The sequence below is a fragment of the Bombina bombina genome, chromosome 10 (assembly GCF_027579735.1).
Source record: "Bombina bombina isolate aBomBom1 chromosome 10, aBomBom1.pri, whole genome shotgun sequence".
Taxonomy (NCBI): Eukaryota; Metazoa; Chordata; class Amphibia; order Anura; family Bombinatoridae; genus Bombina; species Bombina bombina.
In genome coordinates this window covers 211,584,268-211,606,776 of record NC_069508.1, presented here as the reverse complement: position 1 = coordinate 211,606,776, position 22,509 = coordinate 211,584,268, and the positions used below count along the sequence as shown (strand labels likewise).

Here is a 22,509-nt window from a genome sequence, read left to right as displayed (position 1 = left end):
GGCACCACAGCCTGCAAAACCTTTCTCCCGAAGGCTGCTTCAACAGAAGCAAAAACATCAAACGTGGAAAACTTTGGAAAAAGTATGTAAGGAGAACCAGATAGCCGCCTTACAAATCTGATCTATAGAGGCCTCATTTTTGAAGGCTCAAGAGAAAACCACTGCTCTCGTAGAATGAGCCGTAATCCTCAGAGGAGGATTATGTCCCTCCGTTTCTATGCTAAACGGATGACACTCCTCAGACAAAAAGATAAGGAAGTCGAAGAGGCCCTCTGACCCCTACGCTTCCCGGAAAAGAGAACAAACAGAGAAAGAGGTTTTTCTAAATTCCTTTGTGTCACGAAGATAGAACTTCAAGGCACAAACCACATCCAGAAATACGTTCTAAACGTTCCTTCGACGAAGGAGGATTAGGACATAAGAAAGGTACCACAATCTCTTCATTGATGATGCAAATTGACCCAACCTTAGGAAGAAAACCTAACTTGGTTCGTAGAACAGCCTTATCAGCATGAAAAGCCAGAAAAGGAGGGACGCATTGCAAGGCAGCAATCACAGATACTCTGTGCGCAGAAGCAATAGCCAGTAGAAAGGAACCTTCCAAGACAACAATTTAATGTCTACTTCATGCATAGGCTCCAACGGAGCCCGTTGAAAAACCTTAAGGACAAGATTTAAACTCCAAGGAGGAGCCTTAGATCTAAACACAGGTCTGATCCCAGCAGAGCCTCAACAAATGGCTGCACATCTGGAAGCACTGCAAACCTCTTGTGCAGTAACACAGACAGGGTCGAAAACTGTCTCTTCAGGGGACTTGCCTTGGCTAGGACTAAGCATTCAATCTCCACGCAGTCAGCCTCAGAGAATCTAGACATTGATGAACAAAGAGACCTTGGTAAGCAGATCCCTGCGACAAGGTAACTTCCATGGAGGAGATGATGACATCCCCACTAGATCCGCAAACCATATCATTTGCGGCCAAGACGGAGCAGTCAGTATCACTGACGCCTGCTTGACTCAAGCCACTAAACTAGGAAGTAGTGGTAACGTTTGGAAAGGATAAATTGGATTGAACCTCCAAGGCGTAGACTCGGTGGGCTTCTTGATTTGCTTGAATTTATTCCAGGACTGAGCCGGCTTCCAAGAGCTCTTGGTTTGCTCTGGCTTAGTGGAGGACTGCTGACATGGGCTTTATCAGAACGAAAATCGTCCCTTAGATTAGTTCTTATACTCTTGCGGTAGGAGGGCACCCTTGCCCCCTGTGACCGTGGAGATAAATTTGAGTCCAGGCCTGGACCAGACAAAATCATTCCCTTAAAGGGAGGGAAGAAGTCTAGACCTAGAAGTCATATCTGCAGACCATGCTTTCAGCCAGAACCCGACAGGCCTGAACAGAAAAAGCTTAAGCCATCGCATTCAAGCGAATAAACTGCCTAATAGCAGCACAGATAAAAGAATTAACAACCCTCAAGGCCGTAAATCTTTTATGAGTAACGTCTGGGGGATCCTCCACCCCGATCAAATCCTATAAGGAGTCACACCAGAAGGTAGTTTCTCCAGTAACCGCGGCAACAGCCGCCGCCGGTTGAAACAAATATCCCGTATGTTGAAACATCTTTCTTAAAAGAGTTTCCATCTTTTATCCATGGGCTCTTCAAACGAAGAACTATCCTCAAGCGGGATAGTAGTACTTTTAGCAAGGGTGAAGATAACGCCATCCCATTTAGGGACGGAACCTTACAACTCCATTGAGTCCAGGACCGGGGATAATTTGTTAAAGGGAGAAGAGGGGGAAAAGGAATCCAATCCTGTCCCATTCATTCTTAATAATGTTCACCATCTAACAGGAGCAGGTAAGGATAAGATACCACCCTGTCTTCAAACTCTATCCAATTTAGTAATTAAAGGTTCATCAGGCAATTTGGCCTCTGGAACCTCTGAATTCGCCAAAAACTTCCTTTAGAAGAAAGTGCAAATTCCTAAACTAAAGTCTGGTTCTTCCACAGCCGGAGGTTTGGAGACAGCAGACTCCAACCCAGAATGTTCATGACGAAAGGCAAAGAATGACTGGGGTTATTAGGAAGTGGGGGAGGTATTTAAGTCTTTGGCTGGGGTATCTGTCTCCTCCTGGTGGCCAGGTTCTGTATTTCCCACAAGGAATGCAGCTGTGGACTCATATTAAGATGGAAAATTCTCATTTTGATCGTCTCCAAATAAAAAGGTTTAAACACAAGTTTGTCAGAAGAAAGAGTGTAATAGTCATGTGGTCTTTGCTTCACAGGATGCTACTACTGCAAAGGTAAAAGTAGTCGCAAAATGAATCTGAAAAATGTAGCTGCACAGTTAAGCTTTAGTTATTAGAGATGTCCCCAACATAGAGAAGTCATCAGCTTTGTAACAGGTGACGAGTAAGAGGGCATAGGATTGTTCTTTAGTCCCCATATGCAAAAAGAAATAAATGTATTCGCTACCTACAATAATTAACCCCTAATCTGCCGTCCGCAAAGCGCCGCCAAATACGTTATCCTTATGTACCCCTAATCTGCTGCCCCTAACACCGCCGACCCCTATATTATATTTATTAACCCCTAATCTGCCCCCCACAACGTCGCCGCCACCTACCTACACTTATTAACCCCTAATCTGCCGAGCGGACCGCACCGCTACTATAATAAAGTTATTAACCCCTAATCCGCCTCACTCCCACCTCAATAACCCTATAAGAAATAGTATTAACCCCTAATCTGCCCTCCCTAACATCGCCGACACCTAACTTCAAACATTAACCCCTAATCTGCCGACCGGAGCTCACCGCTAGTCTAATAAATTTTTTAACCCCTAAAGCTAAGTCTAACCCTAACACTAACACCCCCCTAAGTTAAAACATAATTTATGCTTACCTGATAAATTTATTTCTCTTGTAGTGTGTTCAGTCCACAGGTCATCCATTACTTATGGGATATATTCTCCTTCCCAACAGGAAGTTGCAAGAGGATCACCCAAGCAGAGCTGCTATATAGCTCCTCCCCTCACATGTCATATCCAGTCATTCGACCGAAACAAGACGAGAAAGGAGAAACTATAGGGTGCAGTGGTGACTGGAGTTATAATTTAAAATTTAGAACCTGCCTTAAAAAGACAGGGCGGGCCGTGGACTGAACACACTACAAGAGAAATAAATTTATCAGGTAAGCATAAATTATGTTTTCTCTTGTTAAGTGTGTTCAGTCCACGGGTCATCCATTACTTATGGGATACCCATACCAAAGCTAAGTACACGGATGATGGGAGGGACAAGGCAGGAACATTAAACAGAAGGTTTCCACTGCCTGTAGAACCTTTCTCCCAAAACCAGCCTCCGAAGAAGCGAAAGTGTCAAATTTGGAAAATTTGGAAAAAGTATGAAGTGAAGACCAAGTTGCAGCCTTGCAAATCTGTTCAACAGAGGCCTCATTCTTAAAGGCCCAGGTGGAAGCCACAGCTCTAGTGGAATGAGCTGTAATTCTTTCAGGAGGCTGCTGTCCAGCAGTCTCATAGGCTAAACGTATTATGCTACGAAGCCAAAAAGAGAGAGAGGTAGCCGAAGCCTTTTGACCTCTCCTCTGTCCAGAGTAAACGACAAACAGAGAAGAAGTTTGTCTAAAATCTTTAGTTGCCTGTAAGTAGAACTTCAGAGCACGGACCACGTCTAGATTATGCAAAAGACGTTCCTTCTTTGAAGAAGGATTAGGACATAATGATGGAACAACAATCTCTTGATTGATATTCCTGTTAGAAACAACCTTAGGCAAAAACCCAGGTTTAGTACGCAGTACTACCTTGTCTGAATGAAAGATCAGATAAGGAGAATCACAATGTAAGGCAGATAACTCAGAGACTCTCCGAGCCGAGGAAATAGCCATCAAAAACAAAACCTTCCAAGATAAAAGCTTAATATCAATGGAATGAAGGGGTTCAAACGGAACACCCTGAAGAACTTTAAGAACCAAGTTTAAGCTCCACGGAGGAGCAACAGCTTTAAACACAGGCTTAATTCTAGCCAAAGCCTGACAAAAGGCCTGGACGTCTGGATTCTCTGCCAGACGTTTGTGTAAAAGAATAGACAGAGCTGAAATCTGTCCCTTTAGCGAACTAGCGGATAAACCCTTTTCTAAACCCTCTAGTAGAAAAGCCAATATCCTAGGAATCCTAACCTTACTCCATGAGTAACTCTTGGATTCGCACCAATATAAATATTTACGCCATATCTTATGGTAAATTTTTCTGGTCACAGGTTTCCGAGCCTGTATTAATGTATCAATAACCGAATCCGAAAACCCACGCTTTGATAGAATCAAGCGTTCAATTTCCAGGCAGTCAGCCTCAGAGAAATTAGGTTTGGATGGTTGAAAGGACCCTGAAGTAGAAGGTCCTGCCTCAGAGGAAGAGACCATGGTGGACAGGACGACATGTTCACTAGGTCTGCATACCAGGTCCTGCGTGGCCACGCAGGCGCTATCAGAATCACCGATGCCCTCTCCTGTTTGATCCTGGCAATCAGTCGAGGTAGCAACGGAAATGGTGGAAACATATAAGCTATGTTGAAAACCCAAGGGGCTGCTAATGCATCTACCAGCACCGCTCCCGGGTCCCTGGACCTGGATCCGTAACAAGGAAGCTTCGCGTTCTGGCGAGATGCCATGAGATCCAGATCCGGTTCGCCCCAACGACGAATCAGTTGAGCAAATACCTCCGGGTGAAGTTCCCACTCTCCTGGATGAAAATTCTGGCGACTTAGGAAATCCGCCTCCCAGTTCTCTACGCCTGGGATGTAAATCGCTGACAGGTGGCAAGAGTGAGACTCTGCCCAGCGAATTATCTTCGAGACTTCCAACATCGCTAGGGAACTCCTGGTTCCCCCTTGATGAGTGATGTAAGCCACAGTCGTGATATTGTCCGACTGAAATCTGATGAACCTCAGTCTTGCTAACTGAGGCCAAGCTAGAAGAGCATTGAATATTGCTCTTAATTCTAGAATGTTTATTGGAAGGAGTTTCTCCTCCTGAGTCCACGAACCCTGAGCCTTCAGGGAATTCCAGACTGCTCCCCAGCCTAGAAGGCTGGCATCTGTTGTTACAATCGTCCAATCTGGTCTGCGAAAGGTCATTCCTTTGGACAGATGAACCGGTGTCAACCACCAGAGAAGAGAATCTCTGGTCTCCTGGTCCAGATTTAGCAAAGGGGACAGATCCGAGTAATCCCCGTTCCATTGACTGAGCATGCATAGTTGCAGCGGTCTGAGATGCAGGCGCGCAAATGGCACTATGTCCATTAAGCCGATTACCTCCATGCACTGAGCTACTGATGGGCTTGGAATGGAATGAAGGACACGGCAAGCATTGAGAATCTATGATAACCTGGACTCCGTCAGGTAAATCTTCATCTCTACAGAATCTATAAGAGTCCCTAGAAAAGGGACCCTTGTGAGTGGTAACAGAGAACTCTTTTCCACGTTCACTTTCCACCCATGCGACCTCAGAAATGCAAGAACTATCTCTGTATGAGACTTTGCATTCTGAGAACTTGACGCTTGTATCAGAATGTTGTCTAGGTACGGAGCCACCGCTATGCCTCGTGGTCTTAGTACCGCCAGAAGTGTGCCCAGAACCTTCGTAAAAATTCTCTGGGCCGTGGCTAACCCAAAGGGAAGAGCCACAAACTGGTAGTGCCCGTCTAGAAAGGCAAACCTTAGGTACCGATAATGATCTTTGTGAATCGGTATGTGAAGGTAAGCATCCTTTAAGTCCACTGTGGTCATGCATTGACCCTCTTGGATCATGGGTAGGATGGTTCGAATGGTTTCCATCTTGAACGATGGTACCCTTAGGAATTTGTTTAAGATCTTTAAGTCCAAGATTGGCCTGAAGGTTCCCTCTTTTTTGGGAACCACAAATAGATTTGAGTAAAATCCTTGTCCCTGTTCCGATCGTGGAACTGAGTGGATCACTCCCATGATTAAGAGGTCTTGTACACATTGTAGAAATGCCTCTCTCTTTACTAGGTTTGTTGATAACCTCGAAAGATGGAACTTTTTATCCATTGGATCTGAGAAAGCACAGCTATCCTCTACCGGGATAGTGGTACGCTTGGCTAAAGTAGAAACTGCTCCCTCCACCTTAGGGACCGTCTGCCATAAGTCTCGTGTGGTGGCGTCTATAGGAAACATTTTTCTGAATATCGGGGGAGGGGAAAAAGGCACACCGGGTCTATCCCACTCCTTACTAATAATTTCTGTAAGTCTTTTTGGAATAGGAAAGACGTCAGTACACACCGGTACCGCATAGTATATATCCAACCTACATAATTTCTCTGGGATTGCCACCGTGTCGCAATCGTTCAGAGCCGCTAATACCTCCCCTAGTAACACACGGAGGTTCTCAAGCTTAAATTTAAAATTTCTGAATCCGGTCTCCCCGGATTAGAACCGTCACCGACAGAATGAAGCTCACCGTCCTCATGTTCTGCAAATTGTGACGCAGTATCAGACATGGCTCTCGTGTCATCAGCGCGCTCTGTCCTTAACCCAGAGCTATCGCGCTTGCCCCTCAATTCGGGCATATTATATAATACTTCTTTCATAACATTAGCCATATCATGTAAAGTGATTTGTAAGGGCCTAGATGTACTAGGCGTCTCAATTCTACGCATCTCCCAAGCGGGAGACGCAGGTACTGACACGTGAGGAGTTAGGCGGCATAACTTCCCCCTCGTTGTCTGGTGATAGTTTCTCTATCGGTACAGATTGACTTTTATTCAAAGCAATATCAATACAATTGGTACACATCGTTCTATTGGGCTCCACATTGGCTTTTGAACATGATGAACAAACAGTTTCCTCTGAATCAGACATGTTTAAACAGAAATAATTAAAACAATTCTTAACAAGAAGTGTAAAATTAGCAGAGGATTGCACCCATTAGCAAAAGGATGATTAACCCCTCAATACCCAAAATGGATAAAACGGATATCAATTAAGATTTAACGCTTTTAATCACAGTCAAGCACACTGTCACAGATCTGCTGTGACTGATTACCTCCCTCAAAAATGACTTTTGCAGACCCCTGTGCTCTCTTGAGACGTCCTGGATCAAAGAGGAAGAAGCAGGAAGACTGTGCTAGAATTTTAACTGCGCAACAAGGCGCTAAAACAAGGTCCCTCCCACTCCTATCACAACAGTGGGAGCCCTGATATAACGGTTTCCATGCAGAAAATATATGTCAGCCATGTGGAAAAAAATCATGCCCAAAGAGATTTATCACCAAAGTACCTCACAAAAACGAATAACATGCCAGTAAACGTTTTATTAAAAAATAACATTTTCCAATGTCATGCAAAGTTATCACTAAGCCTGCTACCAGTCGTTACCACTGCAGATAAGGCTTAAGTATTATTTCAGTTTTAACAGTATTCTCTCAGTCAAATTCTAGTCCCTAGAAAATAACATTGACTGCGCATACATTTATCAGCCTGATACCAGTTGCCACTACTGCATTTAAGGCTGTACTTACATCATACGGTAACAGCAGTATTTTCTTAGTCAATTCCATTCCCAGAAAATAAAGTACTGCACATACCTCATTTGCGGAGGACCCCGCATGCTATTCACAGTTTCTGAAGTTACCCAACTCCTCAGAATGTCGAGAACAGCCAGTGGATCTTAGTTACGCCTGCTAAGATCATAGAAAAAAAACGCAGGCAGTTTCTTCTTCCAAATACTGCCTGAGATAGAAAAACAGCACGCAAACTTTTGATTGAAGAATAGTTAAGTAAAAACTCCAGCTCCTCTCGCGACCTCCTTCTTTGTTGAGGGTTGCAAGAGAATGACTGGATATGACATGTGAGGGGAGGAGCTATATAGCAGCTCTGCTTGGGTGATCCTCTTGCAACTTCCTGTTGGGAAGGAGAATATATCCCATAAGTAATGGATGACCCGTGGACTGAACACACTTAACAAGAGAAATATAATTTAAATCTAACGAAATAAATTAACTCTTATTATATAAATTATTCCTATTTAAAACTAAATACTTACCTGTAAAATAAACCCTAATATAGCTACAATATAAATAATAATTATATTGTAGCTATTTTAGGATTTATATTTATTTTACAGGCAACTTTGTATTTATTTTAACCAGGTACAATAGCTATTAAATAGTTAAGAACTATTTAATAGCTAAAATAATTACAAAATCACCTGTAAAATAAATCCTAACCTAAGTTACAATTAAACCTAACACTACACTATCAATAAATTAATTAAAATACCTACAATAATCCCTAACACTACACTATCAATAAATTAATTAAATACAATATCTACAAATAAATACAATGAAATAAACTAATTAAAGTACAAAAAATAAAAAAGAACTAAGTTACAAAAAATAAAAAAATATTTACAAACATTAGAAAAATATTACAACAATTTTAAACTAATTACACCTACTCTAAGCCCCCTAATAAAATAACAAAGCCCCCTAAAATAAAAAAATGCCCTACCCTATTCTAAATTAAAAAAGTTCAAAGCTCTTTTACCTTACCAGCCCTGAAAAGGGCCATTTGCGGGGCATGCCCCAAAGAATTCAGCTCTTTTGCCTGTAAAAAAAACACATACAATACCCCCCCCCCAACATTACAACCCACCACCCACATACCCCTAATCTAACCCAAACCCCCCTTAAATAAACCTAACACTAAGCCCCTGAAGATCTTCCTACCTTATCTTCACCATATCAGGTTCACCGATCCAATCAGCCAATCAGATTGAGCTCGCATTCTATTGGCTGATCGGAACAGCCAATCGGATTGAACTTGATTCTGATTGGCTGATTCCATCAGCCAATCAGAATATTCCTACCTTAATTCCGATTGGCTGATAGAATCCTATCAGCCAATCGGAATTCGAGGGACGCCATCTTGGATGACGTCCCTTAAAGGAACCTTCATTCGGCAAGTAGGCGTCGGTTGAAGAGGTTGGATCCGCGTCGGTTGGAAAGAAGATGGCTCCGCTCCAGAAGAAAGAAGATTGAAGATGCGGCTTGATAGAAGACTTCCCGATGATGGACTTCCGACTTCAGCCCGATGATGAATTTCTTCAGCCGCCGCTTGGATCCAGACTTCAGCCCAAGGATGGACGTCACTCTTCAGCCCCCCACTTGGGCTTGGATCAACACTTCCGAGGCTTGGATCAAGACTTCCGAGGACGGATCAGTGAACCTGATATGGTGAAGATAAGGTAGGAAGATCTTCAGGGGCTTAGTGTTAGGTTTATTTAAGGGGGGTTTGGGTTAGATTAGGGGTATGTGGGTGGTGGGTTGTAATGTTGGGGGGGGGTATTGTATGTGTTTTTTTTACAGGCAAAAGAGCTCAATTCTTTGGGGCATGCCCCGCAAATGGCCCTTTTCAGGGCTGGTAAGGTAAAAGAGCTTTGAACTTTTTTAATTTAGAATAGGGTAGGGCATTTTTTTATTTTGGGGGGCTTTGTTATTTTATTAGGGGGCTTAGAGTAGGTGTAATTAGTTTAGTTGTAATATTTTTCTAATGTTTGTAAATATTTTTTTATTTTTTGTACTTTAGTTAGTTTATTTCATTGTATTTATTTGTAGATATTGTATTTAATTAATTTATTGATAGTGTAGTGTTAGGTTTAATTGTAGATAATTGTAGGTATTTTATTTAATTAATTTATTGATAGTGTAGTGTTAGGTTTAATTGTAACTTAGGTTAGGATTTATGTTACAGGTGATTTTGTAATTATTTTAACTATTTTAGCTATTAAATAGTTCTTAACTATTTAATAGCTATTGTACCTGGTTAAAATAAATACAAAGTTGCCTGTAAAATAAATATAAATCCTAAAATAGCTACAATATAATTATTATTTATATTGTAGCTATATTAGGGTTTATTTTACAGGTAAGTATTTAGCTTTAAATAGGAATAATTTATTTAATAAGAGTTAATTTATTTTGTTAGATTTAAATTATATTTAACTTAGGGGGGTGTTAGTGTTAGGGTTAGACTTAGCTTTAGGGGTTAATCCATTTATTACAGTAGCGGCGAGATTCGGTCGGCAGATTAGTTAGGGGTTAATAATTGAAGTTAGGTGTCGGCGATGTTAGGGAGGGCAGATTAGGAGTTAATACTATTTATTATAGGGTTATTGAGGCGGGAGTGAGGCGGATTAGGGGTTAATAAGTGTAGGCAGGTGGAGGCGACGTTGTGGGGGGCAGATTAGGGGTTAATTAATATAATATAGGGGTCGGCGGTGTTAGGGGCAGCAGATTAGGGGTACATAGGGATAATGTAAGTAGCGGCGGTTTACGGAGCGGCAGATTAGGGGTTAAAAATAATATGCAGGGGTCAGCGATAGCGGGGGCGGCAGAATAGGGGTTAATAAGTGTAAGGTTAGGGGTGTTTAGACTCAGGGTACATGTTAGGGTGTTAGGTGCAGATGTAGGAAGTGTTTCCCCATAGGAAACAATAGGGCTGCGTTAGGAGCTGAACGCGGCTTTTTTGCAGGTGTTAGGTTTTTTTTCAGCTCAAACAGCCCCATTGTTTCCTATGGGGGAATCGTGCACGAGCACGTTTTTGAGGCTGGCCGCGTCCGTAAGCACCGCTGGTATCTAGAGTTGCAGTGGCGTTAAATTATGCTCTACGCTCCCTTTTTGGAGCCTAACGCACTGAAAACCCAGCCATTCTGTGAACTCTAAATACCAGCGGTATTTAAAAGGTGCGGGGGAAAAAAAGCATGCGTAGCTAACGCACCCCTTTGGCCGCAAAACTCTAAATCTAGGCCTTAGTTAGTAGTTTAAAATAATAAAGAGAGCTGCCACGTCAAATACTATTTCTTTTGAAAAATAGTTTTTTATTTAGAGCAACCATTAACTCCATAAACGTACAATTTTGCAATCGATGGGGGGGATGATGTTCACTAGATAGAATGGTCATCCCATATTTAGCACTTAAACCAAACAAGTAACATTGCACAAGGAGCTAAAGCATCAACATTAGTAAAGCGGAACGAGCAACAGCGCCTAGAGAAGCGCACATCCGTAATATCACTTACTTGGCTCTCTTCAGTCTGGGAAACCGCAGTATCCGTTTGAGTGTTGTTGTATGATGAATACTGATCGTACCACTGCTGTAGGCTTTCCTGAAACAGAACAACATAATTTATGTAAGAACTTACCTGATAAATTCATTTCTTTCATATTAGCAAGAGTCCATGAGCTAGTGACGTATGGGATATACATTCCGACCAGGAGGGGCAAAGTTTCCCAAACCTCAAAATGCCTATAAATACACCCCTCACCACACCCACAAATCAGTTTAACGAATAGCCAAGAAGTGGGGTGATAAGAAAAAAGTGCGAAAGCATAAAAAATAAGGAATTGGAATAATTGTGCTTTATACAAAAAAATCATAACCACCACAAAAAGGGTGGGCCTCATGGACTCTTGCTAATATGAAAGAAATGAATTTATCAGGTAAGTTCTTACATAAATTATGTTTTCTTTCATGTAATTAGCAAGAGTCCATGAGCTAGTGACGTATGGGATAATGACTACCCAAGATGTGGATCTTCCACGCAAGAGTCACTAGAGAGGGAGGGATAAAATAAAGACAGCCAATTCCGGTGAAAATAATCCACACCCAAAACAAAGTTTAAATCTTATAATGAAAAAAACTGATATTATAAGCAGAAGAATCAAACTGAAACAGCTGCCTGAAGTATTTTTCTACCAAAAACTGCTTCAGAAGAAGAAAACACATCAAAAAGGTAGAATTTAGTAAAAATATGCAAAGAAAATCAAGTTGCTGCTTTGCAAATCTGATCAACCGAAGCTTCATTCCTAAACGCCCAGGAAGTAGAAACTGACCTAGCAGAATGAGCTGTAAACCTTTGAGGCAGAGTTTTACCTGACTCGACATAAGCATGATGAAACAAAGATTTCCACCAAGATGCCAAAGAAATGGCAGAGGCCTTCTGACCTTTCCTAGAACTGGAAAAGATAACAAAAAGACTAGAAGTCTTTCGGAAATCTTTAGTAGCTTCAACATAATATTTCAAAACTCTAACTACAACCAAAGAATGCAATGATCTCTCCTTAGAATTCTTAGGATTAGGACACAATCAGGGAACCACAATTTCTCTATTAATGTTGTTAGAATTCACAACCTTAGGAAAAAATTTAAAAGAAGTTCGCAACACCGCCTTATCCTGATGAAAAATCAGAAAAGGAGACTCACAAGAAAGAGCAGAAAAATTCAGAAACTTCTTCTAGCAGAAGAGATGGCCAAAAGAAACAAAACTTTCCAAGAAAGTAATTTAATGACCAGAGAATGCATAGGTTCAAACGGAGGAGCTTGAAGAGCCCCCAGAACCAAATTCAAACTCCAAGGAGGAGAGATTGACTTAATAACAGGTTTTATACGAGCCAAAGCTTGTACAAAACAATGAATATCAGGAAAACTAGCAATCTTTCTGTAAAAAAGAACAGAAAGAGCAAAGATTTGTCCTTGTAAGGAACTTGCAGACAAAACTTATCCAAAACATCCTGAAGAAACTGTCAAATTCTAGGAATTCTAAAAGAATGCCAAGAAAAATGATGAGAAAAACACCAAAAAATGCAAGTCTTCCAGACTCGAAAATATATCATCCTAGATACAGAGTTACGAGCCTGCAACATAGTATTAATTACGGAGTCAGAGAAACCTCTATGACTGAGAATCAAGCGTTCAATCTCCATACCTTCAATTTAAGGATTTGAGATCCTGATGGAAAAAAAGGACCTTGTGATAGAAGGTCTGGACTTAACGGAAGAGTCCACGGATGGCATAGAGCCATCCGGACAAGATCCGCATACCAAAACCTGTGAGGCCATGCTGGAGCCACCAGCAGAATAAACGAACGCTCCTTTAGAAGATTGGAAATCACTCTTGAAAGAAGAACTAGAGGCGGAAAGATATAGACAGGATGAAACTTCCAAGGAAGTGACAATGCATCCACTGCCTCCGCCTGAGGATCCCTGGATCTGGACAGATACCTGGGAAGCTTCTTGTTTAGATGAGAAGCCATCAGATCTATTTCTGGAAGTCCCCATATTTGAACAATCTGAAGAAAAACCTCTGGGTGAAGACCATTCGCCCGGATGTAGCATTTGGCGACTGAGATAATCCACTTTCCAATTGTCTATACCTGGGATATGAACCGCAGAAATTAGACAGGAGCTGGATTTCGCCCATACAAGTATTCAAGATACTTCCTTATAGCCAGAGGACTGTGAGTCCCTCATGATGATAGACATATGCCACATTTGTGACATTGTCCGTCTGAAAACAAATGCACGACTCTCTCTTTAGAAGAGGCCACGACTGAAGAGCTCTGAAAATTGCACGGAGTTCCAAAATGTTGATTAGAAATCTCACCTCCTGAGATTCCCAAACCCCTTGTGCTGTCAGAAACCCCCATACAGCTCCCCAACCTGTCAGACTTGCATCTGTTGAGATCACAGTCCAGGTTGGAAGAACAAAAGAAGCCCCCTGAACTAAACGATGGTGGTCTGTACCACATCAGAGGGTGTCGAACAATCGGTTTTAAAGATATTAAATGAGATATCTTAGTATAATCCTTGCACCACTGGTTCAGCATACAGAGCTGAAGAGGTCGCATGTGAAAATGAGCAAAGGGGAACACGTCCAATGCAGCAGTCATAATAACCTAGAATTTCCATGCATAAAGCTACCGAAGGAATAATTGAGACTGAAGGTTTCGATAAGCTGAAACCAAATTCAGACGTTTCTTGTCCGACAGAGACAGAGTCATGGACACTGAATCTATCTGGAAACCAAAAAAAAGGTTACTCTTGTCTGAGGAATCAACAAACTGATTGGTTAATTGATCCTCCAACCATGTTTTTGAAGAAAACAACACTCATAAAAAGCCGGAAAGGATCTTTCCATTGAAAATGAGCAAAGGGAATTGAATCCAATGCTGTTAAAAACTTCTATGCATAAATAGCAACTGAAGGAAATAATAGAGACTAAAGGTACCGACAGACGGAACCCAATACAAATTGTCCCTTGTCCTGATAGAGACAAAGACAGTGACATAAACCATCTGGAAACCTAAAAAAGGTGACCCTTACGTGAGGAATCAAGATCTTTTGAAAAAAGATCCTCTAAATATGTCCTGAAGAGCAAAGTGAATCATATGAGATTCCGCATCCTCAGGAAATAATCTGAATGAAAACAGAAAAATTAAAAATATGCATTTATTGTATCTAATGAAAACAAATAATGCTATCAGCGACCATAAAAAGGCAGAATAGTTGGAATAAAACTCCAAAACCCAGTTCCTAAAAAAGGAACTGGAAGAAATACCCCAGAAGATTCCAGGTCTGAGCAGCGCTTGAACCCCATGGGTGCCCAGCCATGCTTCAACAGTACCCAGAATATATAGGACAGGAACACACTTAAAGAAAGTGTTAGCCTTACTGGAATAAAATCAAAGAAATTTGGACAAAATAGAACCAAAATAAATTTCAAAGAAGTCTTAACCTGCCCCTTACCAGCCAAGCTGGAATACGGCACGTACATCGCAATATTAGGGAGCTGATTCGAACCACAATTATAAACATGTTACTTGGGAAAGAACTCAGGAATTTGTTCCTTAATAAGAACAACCAAACTAGTATAAGCTTAAAGTTTTAGTCTTAGAACTCAATCTTGAAGCCCAGAGTAACAGTTAAGAATTGAATCCAAATATAAAAATAACTGATTATCTCAGAACAAAAGAAATATGGATTTTTTTTTTTTTTTTAAAAATCACAAAATTCTTCTAGCTAAAATAGCTAAAGACATAGATTAACACTCATTTGCGAATATATTCAATAAAAAGAAGACAAAAATGAAATCATTAGCATGATAGTCCAGTTTAAAGGACCAGTCAAAACAGAGGACTTGCAAAATGCAAAACAACAAGACAAATGCAACAGCACCTAGTCTAGTAAATGTTGTCCCTTTAACAATGCTAAAATAAATCATAATCTGATACTTGATCTTAAAGTAAACAGAAAAAATGAAGCAATTGCAATATCACAGGACCAAGAAAAGTACCTTAAACTAAATAATTTTCCATAAATAAGATACAACTATATAAAGGAAAATAAATACTATTTTGCTATAGAAACAATAGCATAATTAGTAGGAGTAGAGATAGCCCCAATAAATTGGAGAACCCTCCAAACTGAATTTAACTGCTGGCAAAGAATATAGTTTAAAACCTTTAAAGAAGGAATAAAAGAGAATTCTCAGCCTATTTCATTCCCTAGTATGGGGAATTGGAAAGAAAACCTCTGAAAACACAGAAGAATAAAAATGCAGAAATAGTGTCAGTTAGTCTTAAAGAACTAGTTACCTTAATATCCAAAATAATCAACACCTCTTCAACAAAGAACAAATGTACTTTAATAAAAAAATTATAAAAAAGTAGATTTGTTAGTGTCAATATCTGATGAAGAAAATTTCTGAAAGAGAAAAAAAACATCATCAGAGAAGGATAAATCAGTATGTTGTTGGTCATTTGAAACTTCCATAATTAAAAAAGAAGTGGAAAAGACCTAAAAATTGTATTAGAAGGCACGAAGTCAGACAAAGCCTTAATCAGAAAAAATATTTCTTATAAATCTTCTAAACATTTCTTGTACTTAAGAATGGAAATGTAAAAAGCATAAATACTAATGGAATCTGCATGTAAAAGTATATCATAATAACTTATTACAAACCATAGCTAAAGATAAACATTTATAACATTTAAAATAAATGAACTTAGCTTTGGTAGAACTGAAACTCAGTTACGCATTTTTCCAGAAGTGGCTTCTGACTCAGGGCCAATCGTAGACATCTTGCAATATGTAATAGAAAAAACAACATATAAAGCAAAATTGATCAAATTCCTTAAATGACAGTTTCAGGAATGGGAAAAAATGCCAATGAACAAGCTTCTAGCAACCAGAAGCAATAAATAATGAGACTTAAATAATGTGGAGACAAAAGTGACGCCCATATTTTTTAGCGCCAAAAAAGACGCCCACATTATTTGGCGCCTAAATGCTTTTGGCGCCAAAAATGACGCCACATCCGGAACACCGACACTTTTGGCGCAAAAAAACGTAAAAAAATGATGCAACTTCCGGCGACACGTATGGCGCCGGAAACAGAAAAAAAATTTTGCGCCAAAAAAGTCCGCGCCAAGAATGACGCAATAAAATGAAGCATTTTCAGCCCCCGCGAGCCTAACAGCCCACAGGGAAAAAAGTCAAATTTTAAGGTAAGAAAAAAATGATTTATTCATATGCATTATCCCAAATATGAAACTGACTGTCTGAAATAAGGAACGTTTGAACATCCTGAGTCAAGGCAAATAAATGTTTGAATACATATATTTAGAACTTTATAAACAAAGTGCCCAACCATAGCTTAGAGTGTCACAGAAAATAAGACTTACTTACCCCAGGACACTCATCTACATGTAGTAGAAAGCCAAACCAGTACTGAAACGAGAATCAGCAGAGGTAATGGTATATATAAGAGTATATCGTCGATCTGAAAAGGGAGGTAAGAGATGAATCTCTACGACCGATAACAGAGAACCTATGAAATAGACCCCGTAGAAGGAGATCATTGCATTCAAACAGGCAATACTCTCCTCACATCCCTCTGACATTCACTGCACGCTGAGAGGAAAACCGGGCTCCAACCTGCTGCGGAGCGCATCTCAACGTAGAATCTAGCACAAACTTACTTCACCACCTCCATAGGAGGCAAAGTTTGTAAAACTGATTTGTGGGTGTGGTGAGGGGTGTATTTATAGGCATTTTGAGGTTTGGGTAACTTTGCCCCTCCTGGTAGGAATGTATATCCCATACGTCACTAGCTCATGGACTCTTGCTAATTACATGAAACAAACTTTGTTTTAAAGCAATCTGGTAACAGCTAAGTTATTGGCATCACATTCATTTCAAACGTTAACATCACAGATTAGCAACAAGACTACTGAGCTCCGCACAAAACTGCATAATTATAATGAGACTAGAGGTGTTTATTGCGCTTTCCTCCTGTTCTTCCAACTCTAGTCAAAGTCGTTCTCCTAATTTAATCACATTAAAGGGACAGGAAACTCCAACATTTTCTTTCATGATTAGGATTTTATTTATTATCGGTTATTTGTAGAGCGCCAACAGATTCCGCAGCGCTAATCGAACACAATTATAAAACAGCTTTCCAATTTACTTCTATTTTCAAATTTGCTTTGTTCTCTTGTTATCCTGTACTGAAGGAGCAGCATTGCACTACAGGCAACTAGATGAACACATCTAGTCAGCCAATCACAAGAGACTAATGTGTGCAGGCACCAATCAGCAGCAGCTCCCACTAGTGTAGAATATGTGCATATTATTTTACAACAAGGGATACCAAGAGAACGAAGCACATTTTAAAATAGAAGTGAATATAAAAAAGTGTCTTAAAATCACATGCTCTATCTGAATCATGCCAGTTTAATTTTTACTTTCCTATCCCCTTAAGTTGCCAGCTGGTCAAAATCTGCCATTTTTAACCAAAGGTATTCTCACACGCTGTGAAAGGAGCAGGTGCATTTACAGATCAGTGCGGTGCCATAATGCGCCTCTGATTAGTGTGCAGGATACACACAAGGTGGATAACATTTCTGCAGTAGCCGCATGGAGAGATATAGATATCATATTCAAACAATCTGCACTTACTGGATTTAAACATGAATATAATCATTTTATTGCAAAGTAACGTTTCGGGGCCTTCACCCCTTCATCAGACCAACATGTGAATCAAAAGCATTCCTTAAATAGATTAGAAACCCCTCCCCCTGTGCAAAACCCCCCACCAAACTAGCATTGCTGTGTACACAAACAATAAGAATCAAAGTGTCAGAAATAGAAAAAAGCATTGCTAAATATAACGTGCATTGCGTTACAGTGCATATAATTAATACATAAGAAAGACTGTGTATATTAAAACTCACTAACTCAAACAAAAAAAGTAAATTTATGCTTACCTGATAAATTGATTTCTTTTACTATATGACAAGTCCACAGATTTCATCCTTACTTGTGGGATATTAACCTCCTGCTAACAGGAAGTGGCAAAGAGCACCACAGCAGAGCTGTATATATAGCCCCTCCCTTCCCCTCCATCCTCAGTCACTCGACCGAAGGTTTAGGAAGAGAAAAGGAAAGGCTAAAAGGTCTTAAAAAGAACAGGGTGGGCCGTGGACTCGTCATATCGTAAAAGAAATTAATTTATCAGGTAAGCATAAATTTACTTTTCTTTTACAAAGATATGACGAGTCCACGGATTTCATCCTTACTTGTGGGATACCAATACCAAAGCAAAAGGACACGGATGAAAGGGAGGGACAAGACAGGAACCTAAACAGAAGGCACCACTGCTTGAAGAACCTTACTCCCAAAAATAGCCTCAGAAGAAGCAAAAGTATCAAATTTGGAAAATTTGGAAAAAGTATGAAGGGACGACCAAGTCGCAGCCTTACAAATCTGTTCAACAGAAGCATCGTTTTTAAAAGCCGATGTGGAAGCCACAGCCCTAGTAGAATGAGCCGTAATTCTTTCAGGAGGCTGCTGTCCAGCAATCTCATATGCCAGGCGGATGATACTTCTCAGCCAAAAAGAAAGAGGTAGCCGTAGCTTTCCGGCCCTTACGCTTTCCAGAATAAACAATGAATAATGAAGATGATTGACGGAAATCCTTGGTTGCCTGCAAGTAAAACTTCAAGGCACGGACTACGTCCAGATTATGTAACGGACGCTCCTTCTTGGAAGGAGGATTAGGACACAAGGAAGGAACAACAATTTCCTGATTAATATTCTTATTTGAAACAACCTTAGGAAGAAATCTAGGTTTGGTACGTAAAACCACCTTATCAGAATGAAATATGAGGCGAATCACACTGAAAGATCAGAAACTCTTCGAGCAGAAGAAATAGCAACTAAAAACAGAACTTTCCAAGATAACAATTTAATATCTATGGAATGCATGGGTTCAAACGGAACCCCTTGAAGAACTTGAAGAACTAAATTTAAACTCCAGGGAGGAGTAATAGGTCTAAATACAGGCTTAATTCTAGTTAAAGCCTGACAAAAAGACTGAAACATCCGGCACATTTGCCAAATGTTTGTAAAGCAAAATTGACAAAGCAGAAATCTGTCCCTTGGAAGAACTTGCTGATAACCCTTTCTCCAATCCTTCTTGGAGAAAAGACAGAATCCTAGGAATCCTAGTTTTAATCCATGAGTAACCCTTGGATTCATACCAATAAAGATATTTACGCCATATCTTATGATAGATTTTTCTATTAACAGGCTTTCGAGTCTGTATCAAAGTATCAATGACCGAATCAGAGAATCCCCGCTTAGATAGAATCAAGCGTTCAATCTCCAAGCAGTCAGCTGCAGAGAAATTAGATTTGGATGTTGGAAAGGACCTTGAATGAGAAGGTCCTGTCTCAAAGGAAGTTTCCACAGTGGCAGAGAGGACATGTCCACTAGATCCGCATACCAAGTCCTGCGTGGCCACGCAGGCGCTATCAGGATTACTGAAGCTCTCTCCTGTTTGATTCGAGCAATCATGCGTGGAAGGAGAGGAAACGGTGGAAACACAAAAGCTAGGCTGAACTTCCAAGGCACTGCAAGGGCATCTATCAGTTCAGCCTGTGGATCCCTTGACCTGGATCCGTATCTTGGGAGCTTGGCATTCTGTCGAGACGCCATTAGATCCAACTCTGGTCTGCCCCATCTGAGAATCAGTGAGGCAAATACCTCCGGATGGAGTTCCCACTCCCCCGGTCGAAAAGTCTGACGACTTAGAAAATCTGCTTCCCAATTTTCTGCTGCTGGGATGTAGATTGCTGACAGATAACAAGAGTGGGTCTCCGCCCATCAGATTATCTTTGATACTTCTATCATCGCTAAGGAACTCCTTGTTCCCCCCTGATGATTGATATATGCCACAGTCGTGATGTTGTCCGACTGGAACCTGATGAATTTAGCCGAAGCCAACTGAGGCCACGGCTGAAGTGCATTGAATATTGCTCTCAGTTCAAGAAAATTGATTGGAAGTAGAGACTCCACCTGAGTCCAAACACCCTGAGCCTTCAGGGAGTTCGACTGCACCCCAGCCCAGAAGGCTGGCATTCGTTGTCACTATCACCCACAAGGGTCTGCGGAAACAAGTCCCCTGGGACAGATGATCCGGCGACAACCACCAAAGAAGAGAGTCTCTGGTCTCTTGATCCAGATTTATCGGAGGAGATAAATTCGCATAATCCCCATTCCACTGTCCGAGCATGCACAGCTGCAGTGGTCTGAGATGAAAGCAGGCAAACGGAATTATATCCATTGCCGCTACCATTAATCCAATGACTTCCATGCACTGAGCCACTGATGGCCGATGAATGGACTGAAGTGCTCGTCAAGTATTCAGAATCTTTGTCTTTCTGACCTCTGTCAGAAATATTTTCATGTTTACTGAGTCTATAAGAGTACCCAAGAATGGAACCCTTGTTCGTGGAACTAACAAACTCTTTTCTATGTTCACTTTCCAACCGTGAGATCTCAGGAAAGACAATACTATGTCCGTTTGAGATTTTGTCAATTGATAATTCGACGCCTGAATCAGAATATCGTCCAGATAAGGCGCTACTGCTATGCCCCACGGTCTGAGAACCGCTAAAAGAGACCCTAGAACCTTTGTTAAAATTCTGGGTGCCGTGGCAAGACCGAAAAGAAGAGCCACAAACTGAAAATGTTTGTCCAGGAAGGCAAACCTTTAGAACCGATGATGATCCTTGTGAATAGGGATATGAAGGTATGCATCCTTCAAGTCCACGGTATAGTTCATATATTGACCCTCCTGAATTATTGGTAAGATTGTTCGTATAGTCTCCATTTTGAAAGATGGGACTCTGAGAAATTTGTTTAGACACTTGAGATCTAAAATGGGTCTGAAGTTCCTTCTTTTTTGGGAACTACAAAAAGATTTGAGTAAAACCCCTGTTCCGGCTTTGGAACAGGACAAATTACTCCCATGGTATAGAGGTCTTTTACAGAGCGTAAGAATGCCTCTCTTTCTATCTGGTCTACAGATAATCGTGAAAGATGAAATCTCCCCCTTAGGAGAAAATCCTTGAATTCTAGTTGATACCCATGGGTCACTATTCCAAGTCTGGTTGGGTCTCCAGACTGACTTAGATTGAGCAAAATTCCCTTCCTGCTTTGTGGAGGAAGAAGAAGCAGAGGGTCCTCTTTTATAGTTTCAAAAGGAACAAAAATTATTCTGCTTACCCCTCATTTTACTTATCCTGAGGTAGGGCATGGCCTTTACCTCCAGTAATGTCAGAAATGATCTCCTTCAATTCAGGCCCGAATAAGGTATTACCATTAAAAGGAATAGCCAAAAGCTTAGATTTTGATGACACACCAGCAGACCAAGATTTGAGCCATAACGCTCTACGCACCAGAATGGCAAAACCTGTATTTTTTGCTGCTAAATTAGCAATTTGAAAAGCAGCATCAGTAATAAAAGAATTAGCTAGCTTGAGAGCCTTAATTCTATCCAGAATATCATCCAATGGAGTCTCAACCTTCAGAGACTCTTCTAGAGCCTCAAACCAAAAAGCTGCTGCAGTAGTTACTGGAACAATGCAAGCCGTATGTTGTAAAAGGAAACCTTGATGAATAAATAATTTCTTTAGAAGACCCTCAAATTTTTTATCCATAGGGTCTTTGAAAGCACAACTATCCTCAATAGGTATTGTTGTACGCTTAGCCAGAGTAGAAATAGCTCCCTCCACCTTAGGGACCATTTGCCACAAGTCCCGAATGGTGTCTGATATGGGAAACATTTTCTTAAAAGTAGGAGGAGGAGAGAACAGTATACCTGGTCTATCCCATTCCTTTTTAACAATTACCGAAATTCTTTTAGGAACCGGAAAAACATCAGTGTAAGTAGGCACCTCTAGATATTTGTCCATCTTACACAATTTCTCTGGTGGTATCACAATAGGATCACAATCATCCAGAGTCGCTAAAACCTCCCTAAGTAACAGACGTAGGTGTTCAAGTTTAAATTTAAAAGACATAACGTCCGAATCTGTCTGAGTTAACATATTTCCTGGGTCTGAAAGTTCACCCTCAGACAGCAATTCCCTAACCCCCAACTCTGAACACTGTGAGGGTACATCGGAAATAGCTAATAAAGCATCAGAGGATTCAGTATTTACATTAATACCTGACCTACTGCGTTTACCCTGTAACACTGGTAATTTGGATAATACCTCTGTAAGAGTAGTTGACATAACTGCAGCCATCTCCTGCAGAGTAAAGGAATTAGACGCACTAGAAGTACTTGGC

At 40.7% G+C, this 22,509-nt stretch overlaps 1 protein-coding gene across 1 annotated transcript in view; it reads right to left on the bottom strand.

Annotated features, from left to right (window-relative positions):
• The window catches only part of RAVER2 (ribonucleoprotein, PTB binding 2), a gene marked incomplete in the record, with an annotated part of 339,360 nt that overhangs the window by 30,438 nt on the left and 286,413 nt on the right, over positions 1-22,509 (bottom strand). Inside the window, 1 exon segment of the mRNA XM_053693676.1 lies at positions 11,112-11,198. Within this exon segment, the coding sequence (XP_053549651.1) occupies positions 11,112-11,198 (87 nt within the window).